Consider the following 16,612-nt stretch of genomic DNA (forward strand, 5'->3'; position numbering starts at 1 on the left):
AAAGTGCTAAAGAGCGAAAAAAATATCTTTATTTCATTTTGTTTTATTTTGTATAGAATCTTACAATAGGGATTTTTCACTTTGGGGTAAATGACAAGTTTCTCTCAAAAGGAGGATTTAAAAATCTGTTACACTGGTCTAGGCCTATTACCAAAGCAAGCCATTTAAGATCACAAACTGTTGGTCTATCGGGTCTGAGGGAGACGGGACAAAACACAACTTAGCGTAATGTTCAGGGGAAATTAATAGGATGCAATAAGCTTTCATTTTGCAACTCAAATTAATATGCATAAGCTGCAGATGAACAATCAGGGATTTGATTCAACCACTAGATTATGACTAAGAAATGCATTTCATTCAAGCACATCAGAAAATAAAATTAGTTGCTCTCAAAACACACATTCAGGACTACGACTCGATAAATACAATCAATCAGATTTACACATTTGGATGGATTTGTTATACCACATTTAAAGAGGGACTTTTATTCTGAATCCTTTTGTTACTGAAGACCAATCCTTGTTTCTCTAAGCTGAACCACCACTCAGGGGGCCGTGCGATGGGTCGAGATCTCAGAGTAAACATCTTGAAAGTTAGAATAACAATCGACAAAAAAGGTGTAAGAAGTCAAGGATGTGACGTCCATTGTCACAGTGGAAGATGCAGTCTGCTCCTTTTCCAATTTATACTCCATGTCCAGTGCACAGGAAACCACGATATGCACAATTTACATGTACGGTTCAACTCTATCCCTCTCTACAATCCAAACTCTCTCTTCTCACACACACACACACACACACACACACACACACACACACACACACACACACACACACACACACACACACACACACACACACACACACACACACCAGGGCTGGTAGGGTTCGGAGTTTAATCTATAATTGGTAGTTCATTTTAAGCATACAGTTTGGTATGTAAATGCATCCATATTAAAATCTGATGCATTAAGAAAGCCCTCTATAAAAATAGATTGGGAGGAATAAGCCCTTTCAGTGACAGCATCTGGCCTATATATACAAAATAAAAAAAGCAATGGACTTCCAGTAGGAAACATAAACCAGAGAAAACAAGAGCGGGTACGATGTGGGAGTAGGATGAAGACGGTATTGGGGATGAGGATTAACGAGAGGCTCCTTCAGAGTAAAAGCTGTCCATGTGCTGCAGGATGACCACCAGCTGTGATTAGTCTGTGGGGAGGGGTCTATTTCACCACTGGGTACTGCCTCTGGCCCCCGAAGCGCCCGGGCCCCCGTGGCCCTCCGGACTGTGCACTGGGCTGCAGAAGAGAAAACAACAAGGATATGAAAGACGTTAAGGAAGAACACCAACAACAGTCTGTACAGGTTACATTTTTATTAAATGAGTTACACCACCCCATTCTTTATGACCAATATGTTTTTCATTGTCGCTTTGCTGGGGTCTCCTCACCTGTGCAAATTGGGCGGGGTTATAAAAGGTCACGCCTCCAGCAGGTGGGGCTTGTTGTCCCTGAAAGGAGACGGCAGCGTTAAGACGTTACAGCCCATATGTTCAGTTCACCTCAGCAAGTGCAGCTCATTTCTTATGCGAGACTGGGTGGTGACCTCCACAGAAACACATTACTAGAGTAAAAAACTATAACACTGGAGTGAGGATGTGCCATTAAACCCTTCCACTAGCTCTTGTGTACCCTGTGTGTATCGTCTAATGTATTTTCTCTTTTCCCAATAAAGTACTGAACTCTCCAGATGTAACAAGAATCCTTGAGCCACAGTCCAGCACCGTTAGAACAACACATTAGTGAAGCATGCAACGCGTTATGCAGTGGTTAGTGTTAGAATGCTGCCATGACAACAATGGGCTGGTCTCCAACAGAATTCACTCCATGAGCAATGCATGACCAGGCTTTGACTGAACTACTTTAGTCTTTTAACTGTACACATCTGGTAGGTTTACAGCTACAAGTATGAAACACCCTAGTTTCAGATTCTGATGGACACTGATGATAGCAGATCATGTTTTGGATCTCCATGTCTGAACCACAGGCCTGCTGACGATGTTCATGTTTAATGACTTTAAATCAGCGCTGGTCGGTCAAATCAAAGAGGAGTGATCTATGCTGGAGACCCCAGGAGGGGCAGCTGGCGGACATCTGGAGCAGCACCGATAACAAGCCAGATACCATCAAGCATGGGATGTGGTGGGCAGGACGGTGTGGGGGTGGGTGGGGGGTGCTGGGCAGTGAAGGTGTTGGCGGGGCTGGTTGAGACCCAGCTATAGGTACCTGGTTTAAATGCTGACTCACTTCACGTGATAAAGAGCTCATTGAGCTAGAACGTGACAGCTACAGACAGGAAGAGGCCACACAGAACAGACAACACCACAGAGCCAGGTTAATTCATCAGATAACCTCCTTCACTGTAAACCCATTTAGAAAGAAAGCCATGTTGGAAGTACACTAATACCAAATTAGAACTGGAAAATTAGAGCAAATAAGCAAATTAATGAATGGACAATGGAATTAGCTCATTTTACTTCCCACGCATGCAATATATATTATTGTTAACACCCGCATACGCAATCCCAGCCCCGGGCTGACTGGAGCAGCAGCATCTGGACTTGTTACAGAGGGAGGAGACCCTGGATGTGTTCTTACCTCCCCAGACTCTGGCAGGCCATCTCCCCCTGGAGGCATCAGTGTTGGGTTGAACATCTAGAGGAGGTGGATAAAACATCATTTTGTATTCTCTCTGTCCAGTATCACATTAGGGGCAGGCCCTTCAGTTCAGTCTGCCATTGATGGTCGACTTTGTTCCTTGGAAGGCGGTCCGCTGCACTGCTGTGTGATATCTCTCCTGGTCCTGTCCTGCACTATGTTCAAACCACCCATCTGCTCTGTGATAATAGGAAGTACACTGGAGTGTGTGTGGTTGATGGCTGGTTGAAGCAGCTTCACCTGGCTTGAGTCAGATGGATTCTGGACCTGTTGTACATGGAGTAATTCATGCACACAGTTTAAACCAGCCATGAGCGCGCGCGCGCACACACACACACACACACACACACACACACACACACACACACACACACACACACACACACACACACACACACACACACACACACACACACACACACACACACACACACACACACACACACACACACACACACACACACACACACACACACACCATCTTCTGCATGTACCATTGTCCTTCAAACGCTCCAATGAACCGGTTTCCACGTCATCCTTCTGTCCTGGCGCCAGTAGCCAGTAAGAGCCACCGAGGCGGGGTTTAGCGTGAGCACTGCTACATAGGCCTACTCTCACACTAGTGATTTGTGTCTTTGAGGCTACACTGAAGTGTTACTGTGTCAGACTCTGACCTGACAGCCACTGGCATCCGCCCAGCAAACCTGTGATACTGTAGTCTGGCTTTTGTTTACAATATAACCAAGGGTGTCCGCAGCATTTTGAGTGTGGGGGGGGCATATTTTGGCGGGGGGTCTGGGGGTAGTCCCCCAGAACATTTTGAAAGAAGTAGATGCAATATCCCGCATTCTGGTGATTTTACCATGTGTTTAGATTTAAAATTATCTCCCTTTCTCGTTGTTTTTCCTTGGAGTCGTAATGTCCTGGTGTAACACAGAGGACTGACACTGACAAACTTTTTTGGCACTTTATTCTCTATTTAATGAGAGCAAAATATGAGGATTTAAAAATGTGAGAGTGAATTAGAAAAGAATGAGGTAACTTTGAGGCAACATATAGTCCTACATTAATGTCATGCATCAAAAAATCTCAAACAAGTTATGAGGAACCATTAAATGTGTACCTAGGCTACTCAGAGCCTAAATTAGAATCAACCTTAGCATTCAGTGCCCTGCAGAACATAAAACTATAACTCAATACAACTGCAAACTAAGTAAAATGCAAGGATTTTGGTGAAATAAACTAAAAAGTCCTTATGTCCATCTCGTCGGTGGAACAAGTCAATGTTTTAATTGTTTTGATTAAATTAATAAGTTAACAATCTAACATGACCTGGCACTAAAATATAGGCTAAATATCTTAACAGAAAGAAAGCCTTTTCAGCTCAAGCTGGTAATTTTGACAATGACTGTTGCTGAAGTCTGTCACTGAAGTCAACATCGGCTTGCTTCGTTGCATGTTTTGAAAAACGCAGAGTGGATTTCTATTGATTTGGGTATTCCTCCTACTGATAAGGTGGAACAGATTTGATTGTGAAGCGATGGAAAGAACGCTGCACTATAGTAGACCAGTCATGTGCTCATATTTTTGATGGCAAATCTTTGACGCCAAACTACTTTTTTTTTTTTTTTTAAGGTGAGGGGGCCATGTCCCCCCCCAATTATATTGTGGCAACGCCCATGAACATAACAATATATAACACATATATATATAATATAACAATGTATAAATGAAAAGGATCAGGTGTTAAACGGATAGACTGCAGCAGTGGTCTCTGCCAGCTCTGGTTCAGGCAGGGAGAGACCCTATGAAGGCTCTGTTTGTCCTTCTCCACATTGTTGAATAATCGTCGGGAAAACCAAAACGCTTGAAAGGACTTCCTCTGGCTAGCCATAATGGATTAACAACACAGATGGATAACACTCTTTTCAGCACAGCCCTATCTCACACACACACACACACACACACACACACACACACACACACACACACACACACACACACACACACACACACACACACACACACACACACACACACACACACACACACACACACACAATAATAGGGGCATCTTAATGTGTTGTATTTGATATTTTTTGCCATCCTTTAGCAAGCATGCTGACCTGTTCTCTTAACCTAATCCAATCAGCCCATTCACTGTGTGTAGACCATCAGTAGAACCCATTCACTGTGTGTAGACCATCAGTAGAACCCATTCACTGTGTGTAGACCATCAGTAGAAGGGCCTGGTTACCTGTGGTGCAGCAGCTGCGTTGGGGCCAGCCTGCTCCTGGGCGCCTCCTTCACTGGCCTCCATGGGCTGCTGGTCCTCTGGGGCTTTGGACCAACACAAACATTCATTTGTCCTTTAACTCCGACATTAGTTGAACTATATATTTTCTGTAATAATATATGTAGTAATACACTGAAACGCTGATGACACTTCGGTCATTGCTTAGCGCTGTGACCGAACCCTAAACAGCTGTTTAAAAAGTATTGTTCTTCTGAACAACATATGAGAGCAACACACACACACACACACACACACACACACACACACACACACACACACACACACACACACACACACACACACACACACACACACACACACACACACACACACACACACACACACACACACACACACACCTGCCCCGGGCACAAACAGGTTGGTTGGCATGGGAGCCAGCGGAGCAAAGATGTCTGCGGGGGCTGGCCCCATGGCGGGCCGCGGCGTCTTGCTGGGGTTCAGAATGTCCACATAGCGGCTCTTAGTGCCTGGAAACATGAAGTGCCAGTCAGGCATCAGACATCAGGACACTCAGGACCCCTCATTAGGAGAGCTTAGTTTGACCTCTCACCTGCTTTCCTGGAGAACATGTTGACGGGGGGCCCTCCTCCAGGGGCCCGTCCGGGCCCTCCAGGGCCCAGCATGGGGGGACCAGTCTTGAAGCCAGGAGGAGGTGGCGGGAGGGGTTTACTCTATAAAACAATTCTAATGTCATTCATCCCGACGAGGGATGAGCAGGGATGACCTCGACTATTCGAGGTTTCAAGTTGTTGATAGAAAGACATGAAAGTTCAAGATGTAATTCCTGCCGCTACGCGTCTCTCAATCAAAGTAACAACAAAAGATGAAGGTTGATGGCGTTGTGAGGCAGCACTGGATCTAGTAACCCTAACCCTAACCCTAACGAGGGTAAACTGGGTACGTTTAGTTTTTCTGTCAACTTCTCAGCTTAAAGGACAATTCCGGTATTTTGAACATTGCCCCCTTTCTGGTTTGTCTAGGATGAAATAGAGTGGATGAGACCGACATGTTGACTATTGGTCCTGTCTCGGTGTTTGGCTCATTTAGAATCGCCCTGCCTGCTTCAGAATGGCGGGCTACGGGCATTCACAAACCTGTCCTTAAAACAACCCTAAACTAACAAAATGTGCAACTCACCGAGTGGTTAGTGGTGTTCGTTGATGTTTCAAATCAAGTATCGTAGCGAAATACAGTTTCTGTCGTCTTTTATTTGGCATTTTGTAAATCCATTGAAACGGAAACCGGACTGGAACCAGAAACGGAAATGGGGCTGTTTACGTTTGGTTGTAGTCTTTTCGCTTGGTTCTCCGTATCAACAGTAGGGCTAGACCAAGCGAAAAGACTACAACCAGCCCCTCTTTCCGTTTTCAGTCAACGTGCAATGAGTCTTCAAACAGAAATCAATGGACTTACAAAATACTAAATAAAACACGACAGAAACTGTATTTGGCTACGATACTTGATTTGGAAAATCAACAAACACCACTAACCAATCGGTGAGTTGCACACTTCTGAAAAGGAACATTTAGGGTTGTTTTAAGGACAGGTTTGTGAATGCCCGTAGCCAGCCATTCTGAAGCAGGCAGGGCGATTCTAAATGAGCCAAACACTGAGACAGGACCAATAGTCAACATGTCGGTCTCATCCACTCTATTTCATCCTAGACAAACCAGAAAGGGGGCAATGTTCAAAATACCGGAATTGTCCTTTAAAAATATTAGAAAACAAGGTAGTAATAAGACTATTTATTGTGGCAAATCGTTAATATCATGCAAAAGTAAAAAAAAAAAAAAAAGTTAAGCTGCAAACATAAAGCGATAAATGAATATATGCGATAAATGAATTGACGATATTTAGACGATGGGTCCGGCCTCATGGATCAAAATCTACCGTGAGGGAAAGTACTACATCCAATAAAGAAGAACGTACTACTTCCAATAAAGAAGAAAGTACTACATCCAATAAAGAAGAAAGTACTACATCCAATAAAGAAGAAACTGGATGACTGGCGAGACTTCATTATAAATCCAAGTTAAATGAAAGCAAATAACAAACCTCCTCTTCTGGTTCATTCTGGTCCACCCACTTCTGCCTCTTCTCGTCCCACACGATCTAGAACCCACCAGTCACAGGTCAGGGCCTCCTGTCTCTTAACAGGGACAGTATGTGGAGCAATGATCCAGCTTCATCAACACTCATTCATCATCAACCAACTCACAGATTTGTTCTTGTCATCGGGCAAGTGAGCCTCATTCTTGCCCTTCCTATAGAGCCAGTTCAACCAGCCCCCCCCTCCGCCGCCGCCTCCCTGTGGGGGACAGAGAGCAGCCGTGTTAACAGACAGAACCACTAGCTGGAGGGGAGAGGGGTTGGTGGGGGGGGGGTACCTTCTTGGGGGAGTGCTTCTTGGCTTTCTGAGGGTCCTCCATGCGGGGCTGCTCAGGGATGGAGGGGGGCGGCGATGAGGACATCTGCATGGCCGACGAGCCGCTACGCTCCCGGCCCCCCGAGTGGGTGGAGGACTCGGAGGTGGTCCTGGAGCGGCGCCCTGAGGCCTGGACACAGACACACACACACACACACACACACACACACACACACACACACACACACACACACACACACACACACACACACACACACACACACACACACACACACACACACACACACACACACTTCATATCAGAATCATTTTTTTTCAGTCTATTATAAAGTAACTATAAATAATACAGAGTATACATTATCATTACAAAATTAGCAAGACAAATCAGTGCCATGAATCATTGACTGAGGACATAGATTGCATCACACTCCTAAATGTGATCCCTCTGTAAGCACAGCAGAGTTGACAAAATAACTCATCAGTGATCTCTGCCTAGCAACTCAAACCTTTGTTTTTATGGATGGGGATTGAAGAGTTTAGCGAAACTAAACAGGTGAACCCTCCTACCCACGGTCGACCTTCCAGAACTACAGCCCTAGTGGGACTCATGTTCTGCAGGTGTGCAGGTGTATCTGCCCAGGTATTCTTTGGCGAATGAAAAATAGTTGTGAATTGAACAGTACTCTATAGCGCCCTCTGTTGGATGGTACTATTCATTTACGTTTTTGGTCCTTATTTCTACTTTTAAGTCAGCATGACGATACAGGCATTGTGGAAGCAAAGAATCCATAATTGATAGATTCCCCCCCTCCATCCTAATCTGCAAGGTTGGGTTAGATAGAGCAGCTTGATTATCTACTGAACTAACCATCTATTTCCACTTTGTTTGTTTTGTAGTTTAATATAGTGTATTCGATTTGGCTGCATTGGGCATCATAAATAGGCCAAAAACAGCTCCATAATGTGGTTGGGCGACGCATCCAATCTGTAGGAACGGTCTCCTTTGAACGCACATTACCTGATTTGAACACTGAAGTCAATTAGAAATAAACCCATCTTACCATGTGCATTGAAGACTGTGAAGAAGTTCTTGATCTTCTCCCGGCACCCTGAAAAGAACCAAGACAGGGTGAACATTATCCTCCTGACCCATGAATCCATGCATGATGAAGGTATTGAGGACTTAACATAAAGCTTAAAGTGTAAGTGAACCCCCAGTTTCAGCTCCATTTTGAACACTATGACATAGAAAATGTGTTTTGAGCTGCGAGTTCAGAGAAGGAGGGGGAGAGGTGTACGCTCATGTTTTACGCCCACGGCAACTTCCTGATACTTTTTTAAGTTAGTGCACATTGTTAAGTCTGAGTGTTATAATGAGCCAAATGATATGCGGCACACACCGTGGCGTTACACACTAGGTATATCCCCTTCTCCAACACATCAACATCAGCACTGCCCAAAGTGAGCTCCACACATCCCCACCATGGTAGTAGCATCGCTCTCAGAGTCAAAGTATCAAAGTGCCACCGCAAAGGCTTTTCAACATCACTATAGGAACAGGACCCAGCTTGGAGCACTCTGGCAAAAACATTGGATTTGACACCAGGTTTTTTTGATTTATGCCATTATCTTAGTAACGATGACCAAATGGCATAATTACCATTTTGAAAATCATTTAAGACTATACTATAATACTACACAATTTTGGGTTCACTAGCACTTAAAGGGCATGAGGTGACACAGCCGTGCATATATCAGGATCTCGTTGCTAACCATGTGTGTGCTTTGGTCGTAAAAGTCCGTCTGTGGCGTGAAAGAGTTCCTGCGCGCGGTGTTAGACGTCAGGGGCGGACCCTCGGGCTGGCCTAGGACATGATCCATCACGGGTCCAGGGGAGGGGGGCGAGTGGGGGGACGGCTGACTCACCGCGTGTGGAGGCATCGGAGTCATTTGATGGGGAGAGGGATGGTTTACCGGATAAGGGGCTTGGTTCATCAGATGGGGAGGTTGTTGGTTCATCAGATGGGGAGGTTGTTGGTTCATCAGATGGGGAGGTTGTTGGTTCATGTGATGGGGAGGTTGTTGGTTCATGTGATGGGGAGGTTGTTGGTTCATCTGGGGTGGAGGTTGTTGGTTCATCTGGGGTGGAGGTTGTTGGTTCATCTGGGGTGGAGGTTGTTGGTTCATCTGGGGTGGAGGTTGTTGGTTCATCTGGGGTGGAGGTTGTTGGTTCATCAGATGGGGAGGTTGTTGGTTCATGTGATGGGGAGGTTGTTGGTTCATGTGATGGGGAGGTTGTTGGTTCATGTGATGGGGAGGTTGTTGGTTCATGTGGGGGGGCATGTGAGAGCCCATGTGTCCCGGGTGAGGGGGCGAGGAGCTGGGCTGCTGCTGGAGAGGTGGAGGGTAGACGTCCGGGGGCTGCTGGGGCTCGGGGAGCTGTGGTGGGTAGCCTGCGGCCAGACCGGGGGGCACGGGGTAGAACTGGTGGACCTCTGATGGTTGGTGCTGTGGAACTATGCCCTCTTGGAGGATGGTAGTTGGGGCTGTAAGAGAACATACACACACACACATTGATTTACATGAAGAACCAATAACTCATCTCATCTTGGGTTGGCCTGATATGCAGATTTGGATGCAGTTGCTGACTTCAGTTATATGAAAAATACAGATGGTGGATTTTAAGTATAACACATACACATGTGTGCCCATGAGAAAACGACTGCATGGATTTTGTGTAGCATCTTATCCTAGCTAGTAGGGGTGTGCATCTCTCCAATAAAAGACGATTCGATGCGTATCTCGGGGTACGATACGATTCAGGAACGATACATTTTTAAAATGGAACGATTCGATTCAGTTCGATTCAGAAGGATTTCGATTCGATTCGATGTGGCACGGCTCAATTCGAGAGGGTATGATGCAATGGATTTCTTGTTGAAAGTAGACAATCATTTCACAAAATGAATGAACTTGTAAATGTGGCATTTCCTTCTAAAAGATTTATCAAAGACAAGAGAAGAAGTGTATTTGTTAGGGGTGTGCATCTCTCCCAATAAAAGACGATTCGATGCGTATCTTGATACATGTGGTACGATACGATTCAGGAACGATAAATTTTTAAAATGGAACGATTTGATTCAGTTCGATTCAGATGATTCGAATCTTTTAAATCAAAATCGATTTTCCGATTCAAATCGGTTTTTGTTCCACCCCTACTAGCTAGCTTTGTTGTATATGGGGAATGGGTTAACCGATTGCACTTGGCTCTATGAACATCCTTACTATACTGACAGCAATATATTGTTTCTCCTTCTGACAAATGTACTTATTGTTTTGGATAAAAGCGTCTGCTAAATACACTAAATGTGAATGCACATTTCTCTGATCAGTGCAGATATTCATGATAGGGTTCAGATGATGGAGGAGGGTTATATGACTCCCAGACCTGGAGGCATCAGCTGCACGGCCTGGGGGGACGGCCCGGGCAGCAGGGAGCTCATCAGAGGGTTGTCTGAGGACGCTCCGTTCATCTCCGGAGGCATGGTGTTGCTGTAGGGCTCAGCTGGAAGGGGCTGCTCCAGCTCAGAGCTCGGGGACTCACAGTCGTACTGCGTGGGAGTCGCCCTGTCTGCATTGTAGGCCATCGCCCCCGTCTACAACAGAAACAATGAGAGAAACGCTTTAGATCCACTTTACTAATAAGAGACGGGAGATGTAGCTCACCAGGCCCGTTCCTATGATTGGCTGTGTTGTATATTGTGTGTTGGCTGATGGTTCTAGGTGACGCGCCCTACCCTGATCTGTCTCAGGTGTGTGTTGTATTGTGGGTGATGGTTCTAGGTGACGCTCCCTACCCTGATCTGACCGTCCAGCTGTCTGAGGTGCAGCAGCCACTCCGGCTCAATGAACAGCTCCTGCTCAGGCTTCTCCTTCAACTGGGGGTCGTAGAACCGCAGCTTCTCCGACAGCTGGGGCAGGAGAACACGGGAGAAGAGCATGAGTAGCAAATACTGACAAATATAACATCATATACAGTTATTTAAAAACACAGGACGTATAAGCGATGTATTAGATGGCAGCAAGAGGCTTAAAGGAGAATTTCACCGGTGGAGACATGAATCTATTGAAAGTGGGTCATATATTTAGTCGAATAGTAACATCAATTTCTAATTTGGTGCCTTCTTGACCGAGGAAAGGCAGACAGTGACTTCAACAATCAGCGTTCACTCCCTGAGGGACGTAACATAACAGCCAATCAGCGTTCACTCCCTGAGGGACGTAACATAACAGCCAATCAGCGTTCACTCCCTGAGGGACGTAACATAACAGCCAATCAGCGTTCACTCCCTGAGGGACGTAACATAACAGCCAATCAGCGTTCACTCCCTGAGGGACGTAACATAACAGCCAATCAGCGTTCACTCCCTGCAGTCCAGAGTGAATCGCAGCAGGAGGAGAATTGATTGTTGCTGTTTGCGGACTGTTGCCGACTCCCGGAGCTCTATATCTAAATAATATAATATCATATAATATATAGGTATCTATATAATATAACATAATATATAGGTATCTATATAATATAACATAATATATAGGTATCTATATAATATAACATATAGGTATCTATATAATATAATATAACATAGGTATCTATATAATATATTATATAGGTATCTATATAATATAATATAATATATAGGTATCTATATAATATAATATAATATATAATATCATGGCCAAAAGTTGTGTGCGCCTATGGATGATATTATTAAGTAAAGACTGGTAGTGGGGGTTATCTCGGTCAGTCCTGGGGTTCCGCACAATTTGGATGAAACGGGTGAAAAATAACGTACTGTGTTGGACACGGGGGCGGGTCGGACGCCTGACCAGCGCGGGTCGGTCGTGGGTTTTGCGATGGCGAGCGAGACTTCTCCGTGCTGGATGTTATTCAGGAGCGGAGGAGTAAACTAAAACCGTCCACAGTGGATGATGTGCTTTTTTTGCACAGCAATCTAAAGCACCACGCCAACACCAGGTAGTGTAATTCCCGGCGTTCCATCTAATGGGTTTAATTTTCCTTCAGGTGTGGGTCGGGCGTCTTCAATTTAGCGGGTCTGGTCGGGTGTGGAATGTAATTCGCGGGTACGGGCGGGTGCGGGTTTGCAAAATAAGACCCGTGTATTGATTCTCGGCCATGGTGGAGAAGGAATTGGGGGAAGCAACGTTGGCTTTGACTCTGAAGTCCAGATTGAACCACGACTTCAGATTGATGTGGAAGGACCTGAGACGTCTGAGAACCCGACGCTCGTTTAATTCATAATATCATCCAGGCACACACAGCTTTTGGCCGTGATGTTATATATTATATTATAGATGTCTACATATTATATTATTTAGATATAGAGCTCCAGGTCTCCCGCCGGAGCTCCCGGAGTGTTCTAGAATATCTGGTGCGCCTCTGGATGGTATTATGAATAAACCACATTGTCTGTGGTACTACATCATTGCTTCTTTAGCGCTCAGTGGTTCTCACAGTGGGGCCCCCGGTCCTGGGGGTCCGCACTGCCAGGGGGTCTGTGAAGAGTTTGCTTCAAAATATGTGAAAAAAAACAACTAAAAACTTTTTTATTGTCTGTTAACACTACTTGATCTGATTAATCAAAAAGTTGTTGCACTAGTTACATTGTTTTCCACTGTGTTGCTACAGCTAATTATACACTCTCTCTCACACACAAAATGGTTAAACCTATATTTCCGTAATACATAAAGTATTTCTCAAAAAGTTTGATTCTCTTTGTATTGCCTGCTACTGAATCTGTGCATTTTCATTGTCTTTTAGCACGATACACACACACACACACACACACACACAATCATGATTTACCTACTAAAACAATTGCCTCTCAACTCTCTTTATTTGTGTAATGTTATATTGTCTGTTACTATGTCTTGTCTGTTGTTATCAATGTTTTTTGCACTTTTGTCACTGTCTTTCATTGTTATTTGCTGTGATGAATTACCAAATGTCCCAAATGTATTTTTATGTATGTGGCCTACATTTTGGTACACATTTCATAAAAATATATTTAAAAAAAGTTATTGTTAAGTTATGCCAAAATGCAATAAAATGATTCAAAAGCATCTAACAGAACAAATAGATAAGAGCCTATATGATTACATTTGTGTGGCGGTTATGGGGTCCCCAGCTCCATATATGTATTATATATGTCATATATTTGAGAACCCCTGATCTACCGGTCACACGGTAACATCAAAACCAAGTTTTTTAGAGCACCCCCCTCTTACACTTCCTGCTTTCAATGACGCAAAAATCGTCATTTTGCGTCAAAGCAGGAAGCGTTAGAGGTAGATAGGAAGCGTCCCTTTAGGGACCCAGTGAGTGATGGAGGAGGAGGGGTTGTACCTGGTGTCCCTTTAGGGACCCAGTGAGTGATGGAGGAGGAGGGGTTGTACCTGGTGTCCCTTTAGGGACCCAGTGAGTGATGGAGGAGGAGGGGTTGTACCTGGTGTCCCTTTAGGGACCCAGTGAGTGATGGAGGAGGAGGGGTTGTACCTGGTGTCCCTTTAGGGACCCAGTGAGTGATGGAGGAGGAGGGCTTGTACCTGGTGTCCCTTTAGGGACCCAGTGAGTGATGGAGGAGGAGGGCTTGTACCTGTATCAGCTGGCTGATGATGACAGAGGAGTGATACGAGGGCTGCATGAGGACACTCTTGGAGATGACCTCACAGTAGTGGAAGGCCTGCGCGCTGAGCCCGGCTTCAGCCAGGCGGCAGGCGTACATCAGCTTGAACACCTGGAGGCCAAGGAAGAGGAGAACAACCAATGAGCAGGAAGGGTTCACATCTAAAGGATGGAACCAACCAATGAGCAGGAAGGGTTCACATCTAAAGGATGGAACCAACCAATGAGCAGGAAGGGTTCACATCTAAAGGATGGAACCAACCAATGAGCAGGAAGGGTTCACATCTAAAGGATGGAACCAACCAATGAGCAGGAAGGGTTCACATCTAAAGGATGGGTACAGGTCAACCGCCGACGTTTAGTGTTCAAACCCAGGATCCTTCGGCCAAACCTAACCGCTGGATAAAAAATAAATGAAATCTACATAATGCGGAGACACTGTATAAGTATTTACAAGAGTTACTGTGCAAATAATGGACTGCATTTTCAAAGAATGCTGAATAGTACAGTGTTCCGTATTCAACAGCTTGCAGTCTCTACCCCCAGGCCAGAGCGGCCTAGAGACCGGTTCCATTAGGAGACACTAGTAATCCATGTTAATTGTAATTTTAGAACCAGTTGATACCCTTATCTCCTATACAGTGGCAATTTCTCTAATACTGCAAGGAAAGCTTGGCTTCCCCTAAAATTTCAAAAATGAAATGGTCAAATATATACTGTTGTGTTAACATTTCATTGACTAAAAATGCGCTAGTCCCTCCCACGGACGCTCAGCGTCTCTGGGGTGAATGGAGGAGTGGGCTGGCTTAGACGCTGGCCTTCTGCGTGATGACTGGAGGGTCTGGAAAGACTGAGTTGCTGTTTGATTGACAATGATTTTGAACTATAAAACATCGCTGGAGCTCTCTTCAGTCCTCAGTCCCAGCGAGTCGAAAGACAAAAAATTGCAACCTATTTCTTGATATTTGTTTGCCGAAATTGAGAGAATTTTCATCATACATTTCATACACTTATTCACACACAATTCCCTGTTTCAGTTTAACAGAATTCCCATTTCCTTGTTCGAGTTTAATATCGTTTTGGTAGTTGGCCATCACTTTGAGTCAGGGAGCCTGAGGTCTGAACTTCAAGTCCTGTATTCAGATCAGGACTTGCAGGGTGACAGGGGAAAGCTGTGTGATTTCTTGGTGTTCCTTAAAGACATGGAGTTGGACAGTGCAATGCCTCAGCTTAACAAACTGTTCTCATTAGTGGCAACAATTGGAGCTACATCTGCAGGTATATAAAGGAGCTTCTCCTGTTTGAAGCGGCTCAAGTCCTACACCCGTAACACAATGGACCAAGGCCGTTGAAGCAGCCTAGCTCTGCTGGCCATTGAGAGGACACTGGTCAAGTCACTGGAAAAGACAGCTAGTTGGTATGACAGGGTCACAGAGCATTTCCTTGAAAAGGAACAGCGAGCAGAATTTACATATAAATAAATTGACAATTTATATGATGTAGGCCAAAAATGAGCTTCCCCTCTTTGAAAGAGCAGCAGCCGGCACTGGTCCTATAAACACCAGGAGCGTACCTGGAAGTTGGGCAGGGAGCAGGGCTGGGAGCCCAGGGACTGGGCGTACTCATAGGCCTCAGTCCTCTGGATCGCATCGTTGGTCGCAAACTGGTAGAACGTTAAACTGGAAGACATCCACAGGAACACAACAGGGAGCTGGGGTTAACATTGGTTCTTCAATTGTTGAGTGATGTGGACGGGAGGAATGAAAAAACTTGAAATACACATAAATTGATGTAGATTTACAACATAGCCAATTTAATTTATTCAGTCTGGATTACAAAATTCAGCTGTTACAAAATGATATTGGTTACAAATAAATGAGTGAGAGTGTCTAACCTGTGGTTGGAGCCAACTAGAACCATCTTGGTGCTCTTCTTGGTGTAAACCCCAAGTCCCACCTGGGCCATCAGGTAGCAGAAGTGAGCAGCATCGACGAGGCCCTTGGAAGCTAAAAGAAATGACAAGTATAACAACTTAATATGATGATGACCATCTGCATATTGTTCTGTCCATTGAGCTGAGCCCCTACCCAGGGTGTCCCCCATGGTGGTGATGGTGCGGGTGTCCAGGTCCAGGGTGTGGGTGAGGTTGGACAGCACCATGGCCAGGTGAGGGCGCCAGTCGCCCCACTTCTCCTCTCCACAGGACTACAAATAACATAAGATCAGAGGCCGAATGAGACACAGAGAGGATGAGACATGAGGATGAGATCATCAGTCATTTAGCTTTACAAGTCATTTAGCACGAGAAGAAGAAGGAGTGTGACATACGATGGCGGAGGCGGGCATTCTCCCAGACATCAGCTGGTAGACGGTCTGCAAAGGGTCGTTGATGGGGAGACTGTTGGCAAACCTGAGCACCAAGAAACATTTCTAGAGTTAGTCCTCTCTATTAACGAGGTCATTTCTCTCATGTATATTGCATGT

General features: G+C 45.1%; 1 protein-coding gene across 4 annotated transcripts in view; it reads right to left on the bottom strand.

Annotated features, from left to right (window-relative positions):
* Nucleotides 1–32: 32 nt before the first annotated feature.
* sec16a (SEC16 homolog A, endoplasmic reticulum export factor) overlaps nucleotides 33–16,612 on the bottom strand; it is a 29,450-nt gene continuing 12,870 nt past the window's right edge. For 2 of the 4 annotated variants that reach the window (XM_084483098.1, XM_084483099.1), the window contains exons 13-31: nucleotides 16,457–16,538; nucleotides 16,216–16,333; nucleotides 16,023–16,134; nucleotides 15,702–15,807; nucleotides 14,100–14,240; nucleotides 11,280–11,393; nucleotides 10,871–11,078; nucleotides 9,196–9,968; nucleotides 8,484–8,531; nucleotides 7,424–7,591; nucleotides 7,255–7,344; nucleotides 7,092–7,148; nucleotides 5,587–5,707; nucleotides 5,375–5,503; nucleotides 4,977–5,059; nucleotides 2,660–2,716; nucleotides 2,288–2,347; nucleotides 1,453–1,512; nucleotides 33–1,300 (exon numbers count right to left, since the gene is read on the bottom strand). In XM_084483098.1, coding sequence (XP_084339224.1) covers nucleotides 1,226–1,300; nucleotides 1,453–1,512; nucleotides 2,288–2,347; nucleotides 2,660–2,716; nucleotides 4,977–5,059; nucleotides 5,375–5,503; nucleotides 5,587–5,707; nucleotides 7,092–7,148; nucleotides 7,255–7,344; nucleotides 7,424–7,591; nucleotides 8,484–8,531; nucleotides 9,196–9,968; nucleotides 10,871–11,078; nucleotides 11,280–11,393; nucleotides 14,100–14,240; nucleotides 15,702–15,807; nucleotides 16,023–16,134; nucleotides 16,216–16,333; nucleotides 16,457–16,538 — 2,602 coding nt within the window. In that variant the 3' untranslated portion in view covers nucleotides 33–1,225. The remainder of the gene's footprint in view (nucleotides 1,301–1,452; nucleotides 1,513–2,287; nucleotides 2,348–2,659; nucleotides 2,717–4,976; nucleotides 5,060–5,374; nucleotides 5,504–5,586; nucleotides 5,708–7,091; nucleotides 7,149–7,254; nucleotides 7,345–7,423; nucleotides 7,592–8,483; nucleotides 8,532–9,195; nucleotides 9,969–10,870; nucleotides 11,079–11,279; nucleotides 11,394–14,099; nucleotides 14,241–15,701; nucleotides 15,808–16,022; nucleotides 16,135–16,215; nucleotides 16,334–16,456; nucleotides 16,539–16,612) is intronic. The other 2 variants (XM_084483101.1, XM_084483100.1) reach the window with 2 other exon arrangements.

This window comes from Micromesistius poutassou (genome assembly GCF_964030765.1).
Source record: "Micromesistius poutassou genome assembly, chromosome: 18".
Classification (NCBI taxonomy): Eukaryota; Metazoa; Chordata; class Actinopteri; order Gadiformes; family Gadidae; genus Micromesistius; species Micromesistius poutassou.